Here is a 25132-nt window from a genome sequence, read left to right as displayed (position 1 = left end):
TTTGTTTATATATATATAAATATATAATTTTTTTATTCTAAATTCTGTAAACTGATCACAGTATGAAAACCAGCTGTTTCATTTAAATGCATATTTATCAGATTCATCGGCACAGTTTTAATTCCATCTCAGAATGTGCAGAAAGCTAAACATTCTTGTCAGTTGCCAACATTTAAAATAATTTTAATTTATACATTTTTGGTCTTCTTGAATGTTGAAATCGCCAAATCAGGTTATTGGCCTACCATAGTTCAGCCACAATTGAATATTTTAATTAATCAAGTTCCTCGTACACTGTAGTTGTAGCGCTAGCGGTAAAATGTGTTCGGACATAACTTACCAACACCGCCAAAACAAAAGAATTTTACCGCCACCACTGCAGTGTGTGGACCTTAATAGCTCAAAGTTGTGTTAAATTACAAACATATTTTATACATTTTAACAGAGTATCTTTTTTGAATATTTATAATACCCACTTATTATTTGATTAAATTGTCAAATTTAGAAACAATTACTTATGTTTTATATAACTAGATAATTTCTACATACTTAAATAGTTTATTCATGTTTTTCAGGATTGGTCATTATGCATATTTTAATATATCATAAATACTATTTATAAAGTTCATTGATAATGCTGGTTACTGATCATAATTTTTTATGATTTTTTCTTTGTAATAATTATTAACTGATTTTAAACTGTTACAATTATAAAATATAATGTTAATTACCTAATCTGTTTTCTCATGCTATACTTATATAGTTATATGTATTTTATTGTTCAGTTAAAATATTTATCGATCATTGTAGATGTATAAAAATGTCAAATACAATCAAGCAACATATTACACAAAACAAAATAAAATATCTCCAAATTTTTTTAATATCTGTTGATCATTAACCTATGCATACGCCTATGGTCATAAGATTCTGAATTTTATTGATTTTACAATGATGTGTTTTTTTTTTGTCTGTCATCATCTTTCTATTAAATTGTAGCATCTGGTATGAAAGTGAATCTAGTTGTTACTTTTTTAAGGAGGGAGGTTGGAAGAAATCCCAGTATTTTCAAAAATGTTGGAAAAAACAAAAAAAAATTAAGAAAAACAGAACTTTTACACAAAACCAGTTTTTGACTGGTTTTTTGTTAAGCTCTAAAACAAATATTTTTTGTTATCTACTTAAAAGTTTAAATTGTCACGAAATGTTTATATGACAATTGTCCATACATCACGATTAAGTTTTCAAAATATTTTGATTGAGCATGAAGAATTTTAAATTTTTTGTTTTGTAAGAAAACTTAAAAATTTATAACAAGTTTCTCATAATAATAATTATTAATTATTAATATAAATAAAAAAAAGTTTAACGTAATCCACAATATTTTTTTATGAGTGTTTAAAAGTAAAATTTTTACAAAATTCGTTAAAATCACAAATTATCTATCAAATGTTATGTACGTATGTGGTTCATATTTTGTTTCTTATAAAAAAAAAAAATCATATTTCATGTTTACTAATTAGTAATAATTACTACTACTAATGAAGTAACAAATGGAAATGGGTAATTTTGTTATAATCTTTGTGGATGACCCAACAGTCAACACCCAAAAACCTATATGTCGTGAAAAAGGGAAAGCACTTAAGCACTTAAACGTCTCAAACTAGTTAAAGTATTGATCTACAAGCAATTAAAACAAATAACTACGATTGCTTAGGAATATTAATAATTTTCATCACTTCTTATATTATCCAGTTTTTTCAATTTTCTAGTTTCTAAAAACTCAATCATTTTCTTGGATATTTTATCACCAATTCCATCTAGTTTTTGTGCTTCCTCGCCAAACTTATACGTTTACCGTGCTTAGCTGAAGCACTCGCTGCTTTTCGGTAAGCATTGCCCTTATATATATTACGTGAAAAATTGTTCTCATAATCAGCCAATTCAATCAAAAATCGTGATTTTGAATTTGTGATATCACTTGGAGCTTTTCTTCTGTTCGTTTTGTTCGAAATCTTATATAGGTTCAACTGGTTCAAGTAAAATTTACAAAACCTGAGAGTATCGGCGGACCGCACCATGGCGATACTTTACGCGGTTTTTGCGCTGGAATCCCGACATTGCCGCGTCTGCGTGCGTCCTCCTTCAAACCGTGCCGAGGAGTTGAAAACCGGAGGGAATCGGATACTTTCCGCGGTTTTCGTCCTGACACGGCGAGGTTAGGTTAGGTACCGACGAACCCTAAAACACTGGAACGGTTTCCGCGAGTCCGCTTTCCTACCACTAATGTATAGCTCCGTCGTGTTCGGCAGTCGCCACCGCCGTCCCATGCGGCTGGGCGTTTGCCGGGTCCACCAGCCGATGGTCTTGAGTGTCTTGTCTGGTGTTCCTCGGCCGAGGTGCGGGGGCGGAATTCTGCTGGCCGTTATTCCCATCGGTGGCCGCAGCAGCAGAACAGACGTCTGATGGCCTGTTTGATAACAATCCACGACGCGCATACGTTACGGCGCCACGTACGTCCACGGCTGAACAATAGACATCTGGTATCCCCGCTCTTCGTCAACGTGCCGTCGGCCTCGGCCGGCCGCATCCCCGTGTCCGCCTGTTCTTCTGCGGTCTTCGCTTCGTCGCCGAGCTCCCGAAGTGCAGCCCGTCCGCGCTGACCATCGGCACAACGTAGTCGCCCAAATCTCCGTCGAACGCCTTCTCTCCGTTATCTGTAACTTCAGGCTCGTAATCTGTTGAGTATCGGCGTTCGATTTTGGCCACGAGAGCGGCCACTACATCCAACACGGAAACGTCGAAATAGTCCATCAGGATCTGGACGTCGTGTTCTCGTTTCATGATGGCGAAAACAGATGTGTACGAGCTCACTACTCGGAAATGCAAAATGTTATGAACTCAAAACCAGAATATCGTACTAAGCTGTCGTTGAAAATGCAAATATTTCCCAGACGACGGGTGCCGAGTTGTCATTATTCTGCAGGCCAGCGAGTACGCACACTATACGTTCTGATCGGTCGGCGTTAAGATTTCGTGACTGTTTATTTTTTCAAATCCATTATTATTGATTTTGTGTGTGTTTTTTTGAGTATGTGTATACTCGTTTTATTTATAGGTAATGAGTCGATCTCAAACTTTAAGGGTTATGTCGGATAGCAAATTGAATTTTGTTGGTTCATAAATATTGAAAATTCTATGTCTTATTTGCTCTGTTCTATCTAACATTATATAATTATTTATTACCAACTATAATTTATCCATGTACTATCTGCAACTAGAACTTGGAATATAGTTCAATCATTTCGTATTTTCGTGTGATATTAAATAGTTTATTACCACGGGCGGCTTGTTTCTCTGGGCAGGCAACTGTCTAGAGAGAGAGGCCGCCATCCCCCGACAGGGCATGGCACAAACCTACGGGTGTCCAATTTGAAATTTTGCCAAAACACACGTGTTTACCAACCTACAGGCTACAGTACCTTATCCTACAAACACACAAACAAACAAACAGCTAATGGCCATAGTTGCTAGGCTTAATGATCAATAAAAAATAAAAATATTTTATCATTCATATTTGATTATCTATCACCAGAGGAAATTAGGATACCCAATTATTTTTTATTTTTATATTAATAAGATGTTCTTTTGAGCGATGTCTAACTGCTATAAGTAAAGTATTATTATATACGAACACCCAAAGCAATATATTATAACAATACCATAATAATTACGTACCTATATATTATATAAGACCTGTATATAGTTGACGGTAAAATGTATATATCATGTAAATTGTAGGTATAATATGACCTACATAACTACATAAGATTGGTGCTGCTACTATTTTTAATCACTATAAGGCTCTTAATATATTGTTACAATGACATTTGAATAATATTTAAAACCCATAGTCACAACTTTTTTTTTATAAGCATATAAAGTTCGATTTCTGACAACATTTATCAAATTTAAAATTTAAAAATGATTTTGTTGTTGATATTTATAAAATGTTCAACTTTTGTAGCTAAGGATTGAAAACTTACAATGTTCCACGTAAGTTGACTACCTGAGAAGTAGGAATTATATCTACGCGTTCTAAGGCTTCTATAGTATGGTTTGGTTGGGTATTGATGGACAAACAAATATAATAGAGTGTCTATGGAACAAACAAACATTGGTTATGACTTATGAGTGACTATCCTTTTAGCGGGATTGATGAGTCTGCGGATTTTGATTACTAGGTTGTTTATATTTATTGTCGGAGTGTTTTCTATCAGTGAGTCGAGTATCTGTTTGTTGGATAGGAATATGTAGAATCTGTTGTTTGATATTCTAATGACATAGGTATATTGCGTTATGTATTTAGTTAGTACGGGGCTTTTTTTACCGTATTTTGATATCGGTGGGTTTTTTTCCGAATACCGGTATATTATGTAATATTTTCGGGGCCGATTATGTGACCTATTGCTACTACATAATATTCTCTTTGAGATATTCCGTCAATTGTAGTATAGTAAAAATAAATATACATAGCAAATTCAATATTACTAGTGAATATTTTATGTTTATTTTTAGATATATAATAATTTTACACAAATACAAAAACCGTAATTTGACATGCTACTCTATATATATTTAGGTACATGGTTTTATGGTAAAGGTTTATAATATTTATTATAATATAATAATAATAATAATGTTATACATTTATACTTCATTATACAGAAAAAATCAATAAAATACAATTTATTTACAAGATAGCCAATATTCGATCATATACAACACCTAAATAGTTACACGGGAAAATATTACAATTGCTATTTATTATATTGCATGAATTTTTCAGAAGAAATTTTGTAATTAAATGTATTTTCATAGGTGATCAATGATCATAATACTATATTAAACATGGAATTGTTCACCCGCAAAATATATTAATAATTGTTAAAATTAAATGTAGTTTTATATGAATAAGTTTTTTATATAATATTATAATATATATTCATATCATATTTGAAAATACAATAACTACAAACTATGCACAATAGGATAATATAAATATAATACAAATCTTTTTTTGTTTTTTTTTTTAAATTTTTTTTTTGTTTTTTAAATTACTAATATTTATATAATATAAATTATTTTAGGTCAAAAATTCAAGAAAAAAATTACAGACAAAAATTTTAATACAAATGCATTCAGTTGAAAAAATTATAGAATGCATTATTGCACTGTGGATCATTGCCAAACTGGTTATCTACGGGATTTTTCCGTTCTTCGACCATTGGTGATTGTCTACATGCATCTGCATATGTCGACATACCTTGATATTGAGGAGATAATGCCTGACGATCACCATTCATTGGTAACATTATATTGCCATTAGGTTGTGCTTGTGCTTGTCGTTTATATAGCGGTGTGCGATCAATTTGTTCAATATTTGATTGTTGTTGACCGAGTGTAAATTGATTACTCAATGGTTTATACATATCGTCTGTTCCACTACCATCTAAATGTGGAATTCCCTGTAAAATGTTATTAAAATGTAATTAAAATGTATATTTTTATATAATAAATTTAAATTTACCTGTGATGGATTCCCAAAACCATTATGATTGATTTGCTGTTTTTGATTTTGCTGTTGTATCAAAATATTTAACAAATCATCAGGAACTCTATTTCCTATTTCTGGAGGAGGTACATTCATTTGCAATGGAATATTTGGAGGTGGTTGTTGAATAGGCGGCGGCTGTTGGATAGTTGATTTTTTGTACTGGGTTTGAGACCGTAACAGTTCAATAAACCTATAACATAAAATTAATTAATGTTTAAGTACTTTTCTAGAACTAGATACTACACATACTTTTGTCCCATTAAAGCACCACCATTATCTGTTAGAAATTTCAACCATTCAACTTGTTTTGTCTGAGAAGTCATCATTTCTTCTATACTAATGTTATGTGGTAACATACCCTAGAATGAAATAAATAATGAATACTATTTTTTTGTTTAAATTAAATTAAGATAGAATTGCTTTCAAAAGTAAATAAATACCTCAAGCATTGATCGATCATTGTTGCGTTGTGTCTGTTGTGATGTAATTGTTTCAGCATGTTTATTGTTCACATCAACCATTGACCTAATATTGAATGGTTGCACCAGTGAAGGATGTTGCATTGCAAATGGTTGTAGTGATGACATATTCATTTTGTTGAACTGATCTTGAAGTCCCATCAAATTTGCGTTTGGTACAATCATATTTGGAGAAGGCAAGTTTACAGGTGTCACTCCAGCAGTATTCTGAACAAACTGAAGATCAGCATGCCCATTTTGAACCAAGTGAACTAGACCTGGGTTGCGTGGAGGCACCAAACCTGGGGGTGGCCGAATTTCTTCATCGTTTGGTTTTTGTATTGGTGGCTGGAGTATAGGTCTCGGAAAAAGGTTTGGAGCAGTTGTTGTTAGTGGGCCAAGTGGCCACATTTGGGAAGGATTTATGATTGGTTGTCTTAGAGAAATAAAAGCAGGCGGAGGTGGTTGAGTGATAGAAGGTATATACAATGGGAATGGAAATATGGGTGAAGAAAATAAAGGTGGTGGTTGAGAAAACCTTATTGGTGGTGGTGGTATAGCCGCATTAAAAGTAGCCAAAGATTGAGGAATTTTTATATAAGACTCTTGCTGGTAACGCCTGGGTACAAATTCTGGAGCCAAAGGGTTCAAAATGTAAGACTTCTTTAATTCGAGGTTATCTAACAAATTTCGTAAATGAATCCATGTGATACCATTAAGACTATGGTTTTCATCACATATTTGAATGAACCGTTCCCAGACTTTTCTGCATCGTCCAATCGAACAAAGTGCTACAGGGTCTCCAACCACTGCAACAAGACTTTGTGCACGGGTAATGGCAGTGTTTAGCAACTTTGAGTTGGATAAAAATCCATAGTCCATATCATCCATGCCAAGTTTGTTTATACCACTGTTAGATTTCTCACCTCCTCCTACATTATTCGCCAAACAAGTCCGCCTGGTACGTACAGTACTCAGAAATATTGCTCTGAACTGTTTACCTAAATATAAAAATATCATTAATTTGTATTTTAACTAGTCAGTGGTGTACAAAGATATTTTCAATGGGGAGGGGCTACATTAAACAATTAAATTATATAATAAATGTATATATTATACAAAGATATTTTTTTTAAATTGTATTCATTTTTATATATCTAATCGCATAGTTAAAAAAATACCAAAGAGGGGCTATACAAAACTCCACTTTAACTAGTAACTTATGAATTTATAAAACGTTATGTAATAATTTACCTTGTACGTTAAGCACTCTTTCAACAGATATGCCACCCATACGTCGTTTACGTAGTTCTGATCTAATTCTGAACACTTGATCTGAATAAGGAGTCATGATACCTATAGAATGTTCATCAAACGCTCCCCATGCAACAGGCCAATTTTTCCGTAACTCAGATACCCGTTCAACAACTTCATAAACTTCAGCGTTATTGTAAAATGCAGTTGAATTACTATCTTGTATGTCTTCTCCACGAGTTGTAAAAAATGTCAAAGGGTACAAACTATCATGCTGCGGTTGGTTGCCTTTGCTCACAAGTTTTTGTTCATAAAACAATTCAGACGTAAACTAATAAACAAATAATAGTTTGTGGCATTAACTCTACAAGTTAATAAACATTTTTTCCACCAAGATAATAATGGAAACATACATGTATTATGGCTTCATGTGCTCTGTAATTTTCACACAATAATATTTTAGAAGCAAATTGTCCAGGATAGTGATCATAAAGGCGTTCTAGCAGTGATACATGTAAATTCCTTTCTTTGGCAAATTTTGAAAATATTTCTGGACTTAACTACAATTTTTAATAATTGGCAAATATTAATTTAATTTTTATTAAATTGTCATTCAAAATTACCTGCATGTGATCTCCAGCTAAAACAATCCGTGTGTCAGTATTAGCAAGTGCTAATGGCATGATTGCTTCACACTCCATTGCTTGTGCGGCTTCATCCAAGAGAATATGTGTAAAATGACCTTTGAAAATAAATTTCTTTAGTAAATATTTATCAGTATTATAAAATGGAAATATACCTTTTTTCAATCCAACAGATGACAAAAACATAGAAATACTTAATGTCACTACTATCACTCGATAATTTAGGATTTCTTCTAGTGTCGGTAGTCTAAATGAACCATTTTGATCCAAAATACAATACTGTAAAGACAAAAATTGAGTACATATTTTAAAATAATTGCACCACATACTATAATTTTAGTCATATTATAATCCATCTATCACTATAATAGTATAATATGTTACTATGTTAGAGAATAAAAACATAGATGTCACTACAATGTCAAAAGTATAGTAATATTTGAAAGAAATGAGGAATTGTTTTTTGAAATAAAATATTTAACTACATTTTTTAATTTTATTAGTTGTAGAAGTTCTAGATTTTTAAACAAGTATTGAGATATTACACTAACACACTCTGAATCACTGTAGACTGTAGAGAAAGTACAGAGGACCAATTATATTTAAAAATGTTTGAATAAGTTTATTGTTTAATCACTGGATTTGACAACATCATATCTTACATATCACATTTGAAGCTAGGAACCCCAGGTTAAATAAAAAAAATATTTTAATTAATATTTTGGACGATAAAGAGTGATTGGAATTAGGTAAAAATGTATAAGTTGAAACTTTAGTTTATAATAGAATTTGGAATGTAGTGAATAAGAGGGAAAATTGAGATATCCAGAGATTATTTTTTGTCTGAATAATATTATATTTTCATCATACATTTAACCAACAACACACCATATATTGACTCTTATAAGACAAAACCCGAATTTTATTAAAAGTCTTTGGAAAATATTATCATGCATTTTTAATTTATATTTATAGATGTTGAATTTTATTACCTTTTGAACAGTACTGTGAACAGTGGACACCCAACGTTTGTGATAATATATCCTCAACGGCTTTGCTTCTGTATGCCCATCCTCAACATATGGATGTAAATAGTCTTTTATATATAAATCTGCAGCACTATTTGAATGAGTACAAACTAAGATTCTTGTATTATCTTGTAATAATGTTTGTTTAATAGCTTGGGCTAAAGTATAAGTCTTGCCCGTACCAAATGGCCCTAAAAAACAGATATTTTAAACTTTTTGAAAAAAAAATATTTTTAATATTTTATGAACAAACCAATAATTAGTATTGGAGGTAAACTAATGTTTGTAGGAGTTGTGATAGCAATAACAGCTTCTCTTTGTTTTACGTTTAATTTTTTGTCAATTATTTCTACCCATTGTCGCTTTGGACTCCATGGTATAATTGGTTCCAAAAAAGTGTCAGGAAAGATAATTTTGAAGTCAGCTATATGATCAATAGCATAATGCCATTCACAGTACGGTATTCGATTTAGTTGAAACTGAACATCAAATTTTACATTTGTATCTGCTTTAAGACCAAGGCCAGTAACTGTATTGGCAGATAATCTAAGGTAGATAACGTTTTTCCCTTTATCTTCAATTTGTGCTTCATGAACAGTTCGCTTTTCATCAGATGACTTTTTGTCTGAAATAATATTACATGTTAAAAATAATAATTTAAATATTATACAGTTAAATAGTTTTTACCTTTAGATGGGGAAAGATATACAGTGGTACAATTATTTAATATTAATCTTCCGGCAGAAGTGTCTTCCGATACATCTGTTCCGAGTTGTAATAATGCAAACAACTCATTATTATGAGAATATTTTGCTGTACTGGCTGCAACGCCACTAGGTGAGAGTAGATAGCAGCTAGCCAATTGCAATTTTGCAGTCAAATTGTATCTGGCCACCTAAAATTAAACAATACATATTACGTTATTAAAATAAGCATAAATTTAAAAATAAATAAATAAATAAATACTTGTTCATAACGTGCAAGTTCTTCAACATATAATAACTCATGAATTCTTGCTCTATAATTGTTCCTTGTAAGTTTTTTCTCTGAAATGGTGGTGTGAGTTAAAGAAAAAGTGGAAGGACAAGGTGCAGAATAACTCAATAGTAAATTTTGCTCTCTTTCTCTATCATCATGCACTTGAGTAGGTCCAATTGATGATTGAAACTCCACAATATTTGAATTATTTGGGTTCCATCGTTCCATAGAGGATAATATTAATTCTTTGTGAATTTCTTTGACTTTACCACAATCTGTCACAGGTATTACGTCTACACAAAGATGTTTAACCAGAACAGGACCAAGACCAAAATCAAATACTACTGCTTGTCTAAAGGTTCCATAAATATTTGTTGTAAAATAAACTTTTATCTGATGTCTTAATTTGGAAGACAAGGACTGAGAAACAGGATGCTGAGCTTGAGATACCCATTCTTGATCATTTGGTGGTTCCATATCGAAAGCAACTTGTTGCAAACCATTATCAACCAAAATATGTGTTAGAGAAAAATGATTACGATAAGTATCTTGAAGTAAAGCCACAGCTTGAAGAGATGAAGTTGTTTCTAGGACAAAGGTCCATTCACGGTTACTAGTTTTAGATTCAACAGTAGTTACTAAGTCACAATCATGAGATTCGACAACACTGTCCAAACTTTCGCGCATAATTTTCTCTGGATTTGTTGACTGTACCCACCTGTAATAGTATTAATAACAATAATAATATTGATAATATATATTTTAAATTAAATTTAAATTATTGATTTACCTTTCTAATAACTGCTCTGTATAAGATTTCCCATAAAGTTTATTTTCACTAGCACGTTGTAATTTCATTCGTCTGTACTCAAATCTTTCTTTCCATTCAGTTAATTCTTCCATGCCATGTGCTTCAACACACTGAGCACCATACTTGCAAGAGTTTTCTGTTCCTTCTCCTTCCGAAAAAGCTTCACATAAGCTAAAATTTAAAATCATTAATAAAGTGATTAATCAATAACATAACTAAGTAATCGTACGTATAGCATTCAGAAGAGAATCCTCGTGGTGGTGGACGCCATTTCCAATCACGTCCTTCATCAGACATTATTACTGTTTGGTGGTTTTCAGTAGCACAATGTGCCCGGAGTTGATTTTCTAAATGGAATGATATACCACAATATGTACAAGAATATCTCATTTCATTTTTCTTTGGAAATTTTAACTCTGTTTGCTTCTCCTTTCCTAAAAATTATATTATTATCAATTAGTCTTCTGTATTATAATTACTAAAAATAGGGATAGAACAGCTATTAACTTTAGAAATAAAGATAAATATATAGTAGTGGATTAATAATATATAGTTTGTGTTACTTTAGCAATATAGAATAATTTTAATCCTGATTTAAAAACAAACTTAAATTATCAATGCTTATACCTAAAATAGTTTTGTATGAATAATTTCAATACGTAGGCACGACAGTAAATCAACTAGGTGAACAGGTAAGAGGATGGCTGTAGATGTATAATATTATTCATTTTTGTAGATTTCTTTTTTTTTAGTATTCTTGTGATCAGAATAAAAATTTCTCTCAAATTTCACTCCCTATACTATAAATGTATTTTACCTTTTAGAACTAATTAAATTAGATTTATGCTGAATAAGTGTAAAGAAAAAATAATTAAATATTTCAATAGTATATACTATATATTATATACTTATACATCAATTTAAGTATATATTTCTTTAAATCAATGTGTTACAACTTTTCAAGTGTATGTGTATGTGGATGACACATATATTAGCTATTTATTAAAAACCCATGAGCGGAATTCATAGTGTGGTTTCAGAAGTATGGGACAGAATAGTGTCAGCTCAATAAATAATAAAATTAATATATTTAAATTTAGTATTTTATTGTAACTAAAGACTAACAAATCACAGTACAAAAGTAAAAAGTTTCAAATAAAACCAATGAGATTTATAATTTGTTTAAATAAAAAATATTAGTTCCTAGATTAAATTATTATTATTTTCTAAGTTGTAATTTTAACATTTTAATGTTAATATCTAATAAATACAAAATCGATCTTTTTTTACATATATCATAAGAATTTAAAATAATTGTAACTATTATTTAGTAAATAACCATATTTATGCTAGATTACATTAACTATCACTACATTTTTAACAAATCAATAGTGAGATAATGGTCAAGCTCAAACATGATTTAATGCTTATGATTGTCCATTCAACTTTAGGTAACCATTAAATTCAATTTGTGTACAACTTGCTATTAGCAAAATGTATTTTTAATTAATATGTATAAATAGTGATAGAATAAATTACTTAACTACTTATCATACCTAACATATTTTGTTTATTTATCTTGTTATAGTCAATAAATTACTCACTAGTTGGTTCTTGGAAAACTTCAGTGACTTTTGACTGATAATTTGTTCTTAAATCATATGGTTCACCATTATGTTTTGCTATATTAGAGTAAGTCATACCATTTTCTTGTCCTAAGGAGTAAACAATATATTTGAATAAGTTGTATAGCTGAAACCATATGTTATAATGGTAAATTATTACTTACCAGCCCCATTAAACCGTTCAAAGAATTGGCTGTTTCTTTCAAAATGTTGTATGCCATTATTTTCATTACTAGATGACTCAAATAGTTGGCCAACCATTTTTTCATCGTCAACTAGTTCAACGGGGTGCTTTCTATTCCTTCGACTTTGCTCCCTGACACCAGTGGCAATCCAAGAATCTAGTCTATCTCCAAACAGCAGATCCTCGTTGATCTGATTCAACTGATCTTCTAATGTCTGTACCGGTGTAGGTATGTCTTCTTTTGACATACTCCACACCAAGCGTACAGTGTCCAACATTTTTTTGGCCTCACTGCTATTGTCCGACCTCACCACCCATTCCAAGGCAGCTTGTTCCGCTTCGCCATATCTTTTCAATGCAAACAGCGCGTTGACTAGATTGCGTCGCACACGTGAGCTATACGCATTTTCATCGTCAGTCAGCATAGATATGATGTGTCGGCAATCGTGAATGACGTCGTCATATTTTTTCAATTCCAGACTGCACTGTGACCGGCCCAGTAGATAGCCGACGAACCGTTCCGATGGCAAGCTTTTGGCCACAGCGTTTTCCAACAACTGGTCGAAACAGAAAAACGCGTTGCTCCATTGTTTGTGGTTTAGGTACTCGATGGCTCTGTGCTCGACCTCGGCGAAATTGGTCTCCATGTATGAGCAAGAGTGTACGAATTTGCTTGTCTACTGTCGTGTGACTTATGTGATCATAGTTAATACGGGTTTGTTCATTTGTGTTACAATTAATTATTAATCATTTACTATTTAGTTCTGAACATAATACACATTTAGGCGTAGGAAAAACATAAACAATGGATAAACTTCCCTATTCCGCTTATCAATTCAATTTTTATTCTTATCAAGATAATTTTCTTTCCAATTTTAATATTATTGATGTTCTAGAAACCCAAGGAAATTGTATTAGTCTTGTCAGTGTCGTCGTTGCCGTTCCTAACATCCATTACATTTTTTCCCGCTCATTTTTCACCTTTGATTATAATGGAGTTCGTGTTTGTGATAGTGATTAGTCTCATCTCTCATTTCCCAAGTTTCAATGTCTCATAGTCTCGGAGCACAGAGTAACGATCCGCGGACAGTATTTAGTGTTTAGTACATTAGTAGTCGTTAGTTGCACTAAAGTTTAAAAGGATAATACTAGACAAGTCACTCGTCTTAAAAGTCGTTATCCTTATATCTTTGGTATTCGTTAGTCAACATTGTAATTCGTGCTTTCGTAGCCGGTAGATAATAATAATAATTATATAGTAATTACTTAAAATATCAGTTGATTCATCGCATCATAGGGTTCGTATTCTTCTTCTTGGTTGTCGAGTGGTATTTTTACAACTATTTATTTAACATCGACCACTGACGTCTTTTTTTCGTCTCTTAGTGTTTACACTCGCACAGCTCTTGGAGGAATTTTACGAATTTAACGGCAATTATTTTTCGAACATCAACATGCCTGAATTTGTTGGAAACTTCGATCAAACGGAATTTGAACGGTCGTCGTTCAATTATGCAGACATGTCGTCGGTGTTCCACCTGAAGGATGTCAACTACACCAGACAATTTGCACACATTTACGCCCACAGACTGGTGCAGATGAGAGACATTCTTCAAGTGAAAATACAACAAAAATGGGGTATAATAACATGATTTGTAATATCTATTTTTTAATGTTATCGTTAATTCCAGGATATGAATCCCCAACGAAAGAAAGCCCTTAAACACCAGATTTTAATAATATTGTATGTTAGTGACCACTTATTGTTAGGAAGGTACTTTGTATTAATTTTTCGGAATGTATTAGGAATTGAACCACAAATAGATTATTATTATTATATTTTTTTATTGGTCTTGAAATTATAAATTTCTGCTTTGACTACTAAAGCAAATAAATTATAACTTAAAGCGAAAATTCGTTAATTACAAATGTATTACACCTAATCTCAATTTTTAAAATTGAAATTCTTTTTTAATTTATAATAGTTAAGTTATTCCCTCTAACTGTTCAATGCAAAAATGAGCAAAATCTTTAAATTTAAAATAAAAAGTACTTGAGTAAATTATGTTATGTATCCCATGTACAATTCAACACAAATTTATAATGGAAATGTAGTACGAAAAATCAAGGCTGGGTATTAACGAGTTAAAAAGTTAAATATTAAGTTAAGAAGTTAATTTATATTTAACTTTTAAACTTAACTAATTACTTTTGGCTTTTCATTAACTTAACTGTTAACTTACTTAATTTCTTTTTTAATTAAGGGTCCCGGTGCCATTTTTTCAAATTTTTCACAATTCTATAAATTTTGAAAATTAAATTTTATATTTTAGTTGCCACCTCAATTATAAAACTTTTCCACTAATCTACTACCCGATACCTATTTAGGGGAGGTTGATAGGGTGTATTATATCGAAAAAAATGACTTTACGGAATAACTCTCAAGCTTTGTAGAATTGTTGGATTTTGATGACTATTTTTTTATCTGAAAGAAGAAGACTTCAAACAGCCCGCATTGATCTCTGATTTTGTATTTTATTTCAAATAATTGTGTTAAAAAAAATTGTTAAAAAATACTTTTTATCTTATATTTTTTTAGACATATAAAGTTTAAGAATAAAATATTAAAAACAGAGATCGATGCGGGCTGTAGAGCTGTTACATAGCGATATTGTTATTCCCGCAGAGTGTATTTTTGAGGACAAAATGGCATCGGCACCGGGTGCTTTAACGTGAAATAAACGAATTAATTTTTTATTTTGAGAAAGAAGTTAAGTTAATTTTTATTTTGTTTTTAATTTAATTATATTTCAATATTTCAGTCTATTTCGTTTTCATGTCAAAAAATATTTACCTTGAATTGTTTAAAGCAAAAAGTGTGTATTAACTTTTAACTTAACTGAGTTAACCTATAGTTAAATTATTATTTAACTTTTTGTTATTGGTGCATATTAACTTAACTTAACTAAGTTAAAAAAAATCATTAACTTGCCCAGCTTTGCAAAAAATAAATATAATATGTGTAATGCAGTGTGCATGATAAAATATGTGAACAATAAAACTCCAGATTTATAGACTCTTTTGGCAGGACTTTATCGGTCTTTTTTTGGATAAAATACCCAAAAGGACATTTAGATATTAAAATGGAATTATGTCGGCTGTGTATTGATGTGACCAATTTACAAAATATTTAATGTAGGATGTGGATGGTTTCGTCTTTTCAAGATTGAACTCCATATAGCATTTTATACAACCTATATTCAAATGTTTTTATTTAAAGATAAATGTTTTATGTCTATTGATACAATTCAATAATAGTTTTTAGTTTATAATTTGTATGATAATATACTCATGTAGACATGTCATAAATGTGATTTTTATTTTGATTAGGCGAAGGGTATGATATTTATAAATTATCTGAGTTGCATGATAAAATCGGCAAAGAATGTATTATAGTTGGCACACTATTTAAACATCAAGAACTAAAACCTAGTATTTTGAAGGAAATTAGCGAAGAAGTAATATAGAATATTTATAGTATAATACACATCATAAATGTATTTAATTGTTGGTTAATGTTTATATTTTTAGAACAATTTGATACCTCAACCACCTAGAACTCATTTTGTTTCCGATACAGATGAAGTTATATTAGAAGATGAATTACAAAGAGTGCCTTTATCATTTGATGGTTTGAATGGCAATAGTTTATCCTTAAATAATATTATGACTGGATGTATTATAGCAGTAAAAGGTATTCCTCAAGATGGCGGTAAATTTGACGTACTGGATTTTTGTTGGCCTACACCATCAGCTGCATCTAAAGCACTCACTACTCGTAGTTCGGGAGATGATAGGTATAGCATTTATTAAATATGTACATACATTTTCGTAAGAATCTATTAAACCTAATGCGGTACTTTTCTACTTTACGGGACACCCTTTTTTGGGGGGGGAGGGGGGCACTAGTGATGCCAAAACAAAAAAATTGAAAATATCCCTCTACTTGCTATGCAACACCACCTCAAGTTGGTTACAGGTTTACTGCTGTATATCCACTTTTATCATTTTCCCTAATCTTTATATACTAACTTTGAAGTGTCGTAACTTCGAAACTATGCCCGACCGCCAAACTCTGACTTCACCATTGTTTTTAGTGTACTTAACTACATCAGTTTCAAAAAGAAAAAATGCAAAAAAAAAGATGTCCCATAAAGTAGAAAAATATCCATAATGCAACAACAAATCAAGTTTATTTTTGTAGGTTTCTTGTTTTAATAAGTGGTTTAGAATTAGCCACTAATGTTGCTACTCATTTTCAAGTACAGTTATTCGTGGATTGGATAAACGGTTTATTGGGTGATAAAAGAGAAAATAGTAAAGTCTCAAAAATTGTACAAGTTTTAATAGCTGGTAATTATTTTGAAATGTGTAAATGTGAAAATATTAGTATTTTAATATTTCAATATTTATTTTTTAATCAGGAAATAGTATACGTAGTTCTCCAATGAAAAAGCCAAATTACCGTGACAAGATAGATGATTTTCCTAGAGACATTCAAGCAATTAAACAGTTAGATGACCTATTATTCCAATTAGCTGTAAGCATAGTTTAATTATTTTCACTATTTAAATTTTAAAATAATTATTTAATTTTTTAGTCAACTGTCGATGTCCAAATTATGCCTGGAGAATTTGACCCTACTGATAGAACATTACCTCAACAAGCATTCCACAGATGTTTATTTCCCAAAGTAAATATTAATATGTAAAAGTAAAGTTGATATTTTTGACATTTTATAATTATTATTCTCAATTATTCTTTCAATTCAACTGCTGATTTTTAATTATAGGGTTCCAGTGTAAGAACTGGATATCCTTATTTTAAAATTGTTCAGGAGGCATAAAATAATCCCAGGTTATTGCACTGAACTCTATATATAAACAGTGGCACCACTAGGCCTAAAATGTTAGAGAGTGAGCTGTAGCTCCCACCTGATATTACCTGAAAAGTAACCTCCCATATATTATTATATTCACTTAAAAATATAAAACAATTATACAAAAAAACCAATATTTATTCATTTAAATTAAATTTTTATTTTATTTTTGTCAGTGAATATTTTTAATATTTCATCAATTTGAAACTCAATATTTTTTTCAATATAATAAAATATTGATAAGTAACCGATCTTGGTTTATTATAAAGTGTAAGTACGCGCTTATCCTCCTTATAGCTGAAAAAGAGCGTTCTAATGTGGCTGATATAATTGGCAAAGTAATAGCTACTTGTACTACCATTATTTACAAATTTGGAAACACTTATTTGTTTAAATTTTTTTTTATAAAATTGAAGTCTTAATGTTATCAATATCATTTTTGAACACCAACATTTCACTTAACAGATCATTTCCATTAGTTAAATAAAAAAAAATACAGGCATACACCTATTGATATTTAGCATATTTATAACTAGCATTTAATAACTTTTAGCATTTTTATGGCATTTTGGGTGGCTAACCTAGTTGTGCTTATGTATATCAGACATTTTTATTTGTATGATATTAGCAATTTAACGGATAGAGATACCTGCAATGCTTATTAAACTGAAATGTAGACAAAATTATTCTTTATCAGAAAATATAATAACAAAAATTTCCAAAAAAAAATGAAAATAGCCAGATCATTCAATTGGTGTTCTATTATAGATATTTGATAGATTACATTTTAGGTAGAAAATTAAATTATAAAAATTGTTTATTACGGTATTATGAACTAATCCTGTCTGTTTTTGTTTGTGGTTCTTTTTATAGGCTTCTGAATATTCAAGTTTACACAGAGTAACAAATCCAAATCAGTTTGAAATTGAAGGCCATCTCATAATTGGATCATCTGGACAAACTGTACAAGACGTTTTTAGATTCACTAACCTAGAGGATCCAATTGATATTATGGATAGAATATTAGATTGGGGGCATCAAATACCATCTGCACCAGATACGATTCGTAAGTTTTTTTTATTTTTGTATAAATGTAGGTTTATTTTTAAAAGAATTAAAATTAATAATTTTGAACAATATTTTATATAATTAACAATAAAATTATTATTTTGCTTGTATACTGTTGTTTAGAATTTTAGATGTTTTAAGCTGCAATCTGGGATAAATATTTTTATGTAATTACATATTAAATTAATGAAAATAAAGTATTTTAACTTAAATACTTTATTTTAAATTTTGAATTTTATAAAGATGATGCAAAATTGTGTTTACACTGCAAAACTAATAAATTAAAGATTTTTTTATTTCTAGTTGAAAATAAAATTATTAGTTTGTAGGTACTTATATTTAATTAATAAATGGTTATTGTTGTTAGCATGTTATCCATTCGAAGGACAAGATCCATTTATAATAAAAGAAATGCCAGATGTGTTTTTTGTATCAAATCAACAGTCATTTCAGACATCACTAAAAACAAATGGCAGTGGTAATTACTAATTACACTAATTTAGATCAAATAAATAATAGATTAAGAGGACAACTGCATGTGTTGTTGCCTTCATGCAAATGTAAAACATATCAAATTTAAGTTCAACAGAACTGTTGTTAGTTTAAATATTAGGGTTTATTGGCTTATTATTAATAGAAAAAGAATTATCAGTTTTCTTGACAATATTTTAATTTTCAAGCAGGTTATGAGCATTTAAAATATAAAAATGATCATACCTTCTAACTCAAAACAAGGAATCACATTTTCTTACCTTAAAGATTGACCTGACTATAAGTCAACAAACTATTCTAATATAAAGTTAACAACACATTTTTGGTTGTACAGAACACAAATTTCCTATGTTGTATTTTTTTTTAAATGGAGACACATGTGAGTGTGGTGTTCTCTGACTTAAGATTTGTTAATAATTAAATTATAAAATGTTTCAGGCAAACCTACGAGGCTTATAAGTGTGCCGTCTTTTTCATCAACACAAACTTGTATTTTACTGAACCTCAATAATTTAGAATGTCATCCAGTATCGTTTAAGACATTCGCTCCTTAATACTAATGTCATATTTTTAATAAGTTTAACTAGTTTCATTTAAGTAATTCGCTCATAAATACTGTTCAATTTTATCTATATTGTGTAAAAGAAAAATAAATGCTCTACAATATATTTATTATACATAAACAAAAATTATATATTTCTACTATTTGCATTTAAAGCAAGTTGAATTTCTTCAGGAGTCAAAATATTCAATGATGATAGCGCAGCTAGTAGCTGTTCCCGAGAACAACCAATGAAGTTATGATTCAAAAATACTGGAAATCCGCGGTAATGGTCACCCAATGTATATAAGGGAACCCTAACTGTACCAAGCACCTATAAAATTATTTAAAATTATTTCAAGTTTTTTTTAAATTAATAAAATGATTATGAATTAATAAAATGATAACATATTTACTTCAGTTCCATAATCTCGTGCAAGCGAAGCTTGCCTTTCAATTTCAATCAAATCAGTCATATTAACTTTTAATTTGTAAAAGTGTAAAACTAGATTTTTTTTCTCACTCCAATGAGATATTATATGATCATCATGATTGACTGAATGTATGGTGGTATTTAAATTCATTTCTTCTGCCATTTCTCTGTTAACAGCAGAAACAAAATCTTCGCCGGCATCAATTAATCCACCGGGAAATCCAAAATAACCATCATATCTTAATTGCATCTAAAATAATCCAAAAGCAATTTTAATTTTAACGTTCATTATTTCCTTTGTATTCCAACAACTTACTAGAATTGAAGCGCGAGGATTGTAAATATCAAATACTCTTTCATTGTTCTCTGCATATATAAAACAATGAGCAGCATGATTTGAGCCTGCGTACTTTTCACAGTGTATTTCAGATTTAGGGATGACTATAAACTCATTGGGTTCAGGAGGTCTTCCAAATGCTTCAGTACTACCCAACCATCCCCATGTACGGTCGCCAGTAGAAGTCATCACTACAATTAAGAAAAAAATAAACAGTTAAATATGAATAATTGTTTAAAAATTGCCTTAGTTCATGACTAAAGTGTTTTTATTTTATCTAATCTAATCAACAATGTAATTTCATTTAGCAACCACTTGCGTCATACAAAGAAATTATAAACATGTTGATATGTTTGGTCTTTGACATTAGAATCACCTAACCTATTAAATATTATTAATACATCAAAATAAAAGACTCAACATTAATTGTAAACTTATAAACAAAAAAAATATTAATTTCAAATCTAAATAATGTAAAATATTTTATTTGTATAATAATGATTAGATAAGAATTTGTATATAATAATAGAAAATATTTAATAGAAATGTTTTTTCCGATTTACTAAAATTCCCAAAGCCAAGAATAATAAAATAGATTTGGTCTTTTTTTCAAATTGAATATTATATAGTTGTATTAATGATTATTTTAGTCAGTAAATATTTTTTTAAAAATGTACCTGAATTTTCATCGGAGTGTAATGATTTGATTAGACAACAACTATCTGGAGGTCCTGAGTAATCTATATTATACAGAAAAAAAAATATTTTAATAAAAACGTATAAATAACTAAATTAAATTAAATAAATAATCTGATAATATTTCATATCATTGTCACATTTTAAATATATTAACAACAATATTAAACTTCATAATATAAATAAATAAAAATATCATAGTAATATTATTACAATCTCTGTAATTAATCAACCGCTAATTATTCAAAATTACAACGATTCAATTTTTAAATAATATTTGTTAATGTGAATTCAATAATATATGCTTACCAATTAAATTTACAGATGGAATGGCATAGGGTTTTAACTGTATAGAATTATCATGGAAACAATTTTCATGAAAATGGTTTTTACAAATAGTTATTGTTAAATATAATTCTGTGTCATACAATGTACTTAATCCGGTTCTTTCTGCCCATATATCCAATAAACGTTTATCGCCAAATGGAAAATTATAAAGTGGTAATCCTTTTGGTGTTTTACAGCTAGGAACAAAGCAAACTGGTTCGTAACATTCCCTATAAAAGATATTGTTACTAATGAGTATTCCAAAATCAAAGTAAAAAAACAAGTGTTACAATATATTATCTTCACAGTTAAACGCCCACAAAAATAAAATAAAACTCAACTATAGAAGCAATTTATAAAAGTGATTTCTTATTTTAAAAAGTACCTATTCAAAATGTACTGTACTGAAATGGATAAAAATTTTTCATTAAAATTTATTAGACTGAGAAATGAATAAGCATTGAAAACCGACAACCACCATCTGAACATTTGCCACTCAAATTATTTTTAATCAAGAGGTTGATCTATTTTTTTGTTAATAAATTATTGTTCACTTATAATTCAAAATTTAGATTTGAAGGGAAGTACAGAAAACAGTAAAAAATAACAAATATTATATAAACTGTCATACACCCATGATTGCTTTAATATGAATACACCCTACAATGGCATAGTGAACCAGACAAAAGTAAATAAATATTAAGATATTTTAGATTAAAAGTGAAAGAAATACTGATTGTAATTTTATTTTATTTTCTATTGATATTATGTTGAATAATACAGATTAAGAACAGTGGCGTCATTTGGAGGGGGGGACAACTGGGACCCCAGTCTAGTATTTACATCAAGCTTAAGTCGGCACATTTACCCCCCACTTAACCACTATAGCACTATGCTATGAAAATCTGAGTGAAAAAATTTTGAGTACTTCTAAAATATATATACATTTAAATTACAGTGAATAAAAAAACATTAATTAAAGCTTAGTTGGATAATTAATACCACTTTTAACAATTATTGTATTTGGTTGGTAATAGTCTTACCTTCCAAGTGAATTGAGTGACAAATGTTCAGGTGACAATAAATGTTGAACCATCTCCATACCGATAATAAGACTTTACGTTTATAAGAATTGTTTTATTAAATCATGAAATCAATTCAAAGCTTACTCAAGATTTTTCGAAATTGTATCATTATCTTTATCATCATTTTTCCATTTCAAATTATATTGCTTAAAAATATTTTTTACTAACATACATTCATCTGTATTCATTATAGATATATTAATATTTAATATTACCTTGTTCTTATCTAAAGTAACAAAAAAATGCATAATATATACAAATACAGTTTACGTATAGTAAGAAAAAACATACGTGCTTATTGTTTGAGGTAATGTTTTATTTATTTTTTTTTTCGGTTGTTTGGTGTTGTTAGATTTTCTTCTGAAACAATTATTTTTAATAATATTAAAACGCCAAATACTTAAATACATACAGACATTGGAATGTATTTCAACAGTTTATTTTATATATGATATGTATTCAGTATAACATATTATATAATGTATTATATAAACATAATATAGTAGTGTTCAATTGGATAATACATCCGATTGCCACTTTTATCCCTAGTATGGACATCTGTATATTTTTAATTCAAACTTACTTATTAGTAAAAGAACATAGGTTTTGTTTTGAATTTGAACTATCTGAAAAAATTGAAGGAACTGCACTGCATAACAATTCTGCTAATTTAACTCCGGTTGGTTGCTTTTTGTAATCATTTTCGGTAAAATGTTCACTGCAAACATTGTAATACTTAGTTGGGGTGCAATTATCAATTTTTAATGCTTTCAACCATTTCTTGAGTAACTCTTTATCATGCAAAGGAAGTCTGAAATATAAAATACGAAATTAATATTATATAATTTTTCATTTTAAATAATTTTAGGTAAACATAAAAAATAATAAATAGCTTGAATTGGATTTGATAAATATTAAAAATTTGCATTAAAAAAAGGTATATTATTTTGTATACATTATTTGAGCAATGGGTTTTTCCATGTATAATGTATTAATATACCAATAACTATGTTAGAATTATACGACAAAATAATGATTTTAAAATCATCTTTTGAATCTATAGTACGTCTTGTAGTTTATCGCTAATACGACGTGTTATAGAATATCAATAAAAGTGTTAATGAATTAGTGATTAATATTTATAGACCTTACCGATGAAATATAATTCCATTTCCTTTTATTAACTTGTTCTCACAGTTTTGAACCGAACAGCTTAAGACCATATTATCTGATGTCTAACAAATCTCCGAGATTTTTAAGCACAATATTCAATACTTAAATGATTAGAAGAAAATATTAATTAAAAGTCCAAATATTATGTCTTCCGTATATAAAACTAGAATAACGGTAATAGTAATGGGACAGTAGAGTAAACTGAATTTACCAATTTGTAACTATATTAGTACCAGCTATTGCAGCTAGTAGGCATGTCTGGGACTCAGTAGTCAGTATTGACTATTGACCATAGAGTAAAATACTCTAATTGACTAATGATAACTCGTGGTAAATAGTCCATTATCAATAATATAGATACCACGGTTATAATCTTTAGACCAGGGTTATAAGCCGGTGTGAAATAAAACCACGATTTAAGATATATATATATATATAACCTTGTATATCTTAATTCGTGGATATACTTAACTTAATCGTGAATAAAATATAACCAATATATCTATGAATAAACGCACCGCCGCGCGCCGCACCGAAATAAATTGTTATTGCACCATCGAATGGACCCATAATATTAATGTTCAAGAAAAAAACCGCTAGAATGTAGATATAGTCGAATGTTTAATTACAGAAAATAATATTACAGAATTATAAAAAGCCAGAATTTAAATAGCCCAGAAAATAAAATGAACGAAAAGGATTATATTAAATTTATCATAAATCATAGTCAATAGTCTATTGCGGGAGGGTAGGGGGGTGTCTCCCAAATTCAACAAATTATCAGCAACATTTTGGATAGTAAGGCAGTAAGCATGCTTTGATTTTTGAGATCAGCATCTTTTCTGATAGAAAAGTGAACCTAGTTACTATGGTACTTTTGGAGGTCAAAATTGAAACTTCCAAGTAGTTTTAGAAAGAGTAGAGAAAAACTAAACAAAAGTGATAATTTTTATGCAAAATCGATTTTTGAGGAAATCGATTTTATATTTTAGTGTCACTCAAAAATTAATAACCGTAGACCTTTGAAATTTTCACCAAATATTTATATTAGCATTTCACATAAATAGTAACATTTTCATATTTGGGATACTTAGTTTTCAGAAATTTGTAATTTTTTTTAAACAATTTTCGATAAAAACTTAAAAATGTAATACAAGATTCCTTATAAGTTTCAAAAATGTGAGTTCAAAGAAATTTTTCAGTTAGAAATTCATAAATGGTTTACTTTTTAAAGCTTACATTATAAATGTTGAAAGAAGACTCCTCCCAAATTTACCTACCTTAATTAAAAAAAAAAGTTTACCAATAAGCTACATTACTTTTTTATGAGCTTTTAAACTTATTATTTTTCGATATTTGATATTCAGCGGTAAATTATTGATTGAGTACCCAAATTAAGTAAAATCAAATTTTATTCAACTGTTGAAAAACAAAGCATTGAA

The 25132-nt window shown here is 29.6% G+C and overlaps 3 protein-coding genes across 6 annotated transcripts; 1 reads left to right on the top strand and 2 right to left on the bottom strand.

Moving 5' to 3' along the window:
- Positions 1 to 4540: 4540 nt before the first annotated feature.
- Positions 4541 to 13425, bottom strand: LOC132948081 (probable helicase with zinc finger domain). The gene is made up of 16 exons (XM_061018376.1): positions 12580 to 13425; positions 12395 to 12505; positions 11020 to 11224; positions 10770 to 10961; positions 9968 to 10697; positions 9689 to 9896; positions 9255 to 9626; positions 8966 to 9192; positions 8129 to 8252; positions 7953 to 8071; positions 7743 to 7889; positions 7330 to 7660; positions 6058 to 7076; positions 5867 to 5976; positions 5591 to 5807; positions 4541 to 5528 (listed from the first exon to the last, which is right to left on the bottom strand). The coding sequence occupies exons 1-16, from the start codon at positions 13244 to 13246 to the stop codon at positions 5202 to 5204; spliced, it is 5106 nt and encodes a 1701-aa protein (XP_060874359.1). The 5' UTR covers positions 13247 to 13425; the 3' UTR covers positions 4541 to 5201.
- Positions 13426 to 13615: 190 nt separating this feature from the next.
- Positions 13616 to 19766, top strand: LOC132948082 (DNA polymerase delta subunit 2). Its single transcript, XM_061018377.1, has 10 exons — positions 13616 to 13897; positions 13986 to 14237; positions 15990 to 16117; positions 16191 to 16456; positions 16864 to 17012; positions 17084 to 17199; positions 17260 to 17352; positions 18412 to 18604; positions 18974 to 19084; positions 19537 to 19766. The coding sequence occupies exons 2-10, from the start codon at positions 14054 to 14056 to the stop codon at positions 19650 to 19652; spliced, it is 1356 nt and encodes a 451-aa protein (XP_060874360.1). The 5' UTR covers positions 13616 to 13897; positions 13986 to 14053; the 3' UTR covers positions 19653 to 19766.
- LOC132948083 (U8 snoRNA-decapping enzyme-like) lies at positions 19712 to 23973 on the bottom strand. Of its 4 annotated transcripts, none has more exons than XM_061018378.1 (8): positions 23670 to 23973; positions 23101 to 23328; positions 22809 to 22877; positions 21415 to 21662; positions 21087 to 21149; positions 20389 to 20600; positions 20056 to 20322; positions 19712 to 19973 (listed from the first exon to the last, which is right to left on the bottom strand). In XM_061018378.1, exons 1-8 carry the CDS (start codon positions 23738 to 23740, stop codon positions 19788 to 19790), a joined length of 1344 nt encoding a protein of 447 aa, XP_060874361.1. In that variant the 5' UTR covers positions 23741 to 23973; the 3' UTR covers positions 19712 to 19787. The 4 variants fall into 4 exon arrangements, with proteins under 4 accessions (XP_060874361.1, XP_060874362.1, XP_060874363.1 ...); XM_061018379.1 differs by having other exon boundaries at positions 22809 to 22874; XM_061018380.1 differs by lacking the exon at positions 23670 to 23973 and adding an exon at positions 22602 to 22743 and having other exon boundaries at positions 23101 to 23172.
- Between the last annotated feature and the right edge of the window lie 1159 nt (positions 23974 to 25132).

This window comes from Metopolophium dirhodum, chromosome 7 (assembly GCF_019925205.1).
Source record: "Metopolophium dirhodum isolate CAU chromosome 7, ASM1992520v1, whole genome shotgun sequence".
NCBI lineage: Eukaryota > Metazoa > Arthropoda > Insecta > Hemiptera > Aphididae > Metopolophium > Metopolophium dirhodum.
Note: the sequence above shows the minus strand (reverse complement) of the source record. Positions and strands in the feature narration are given on the sequence as shown.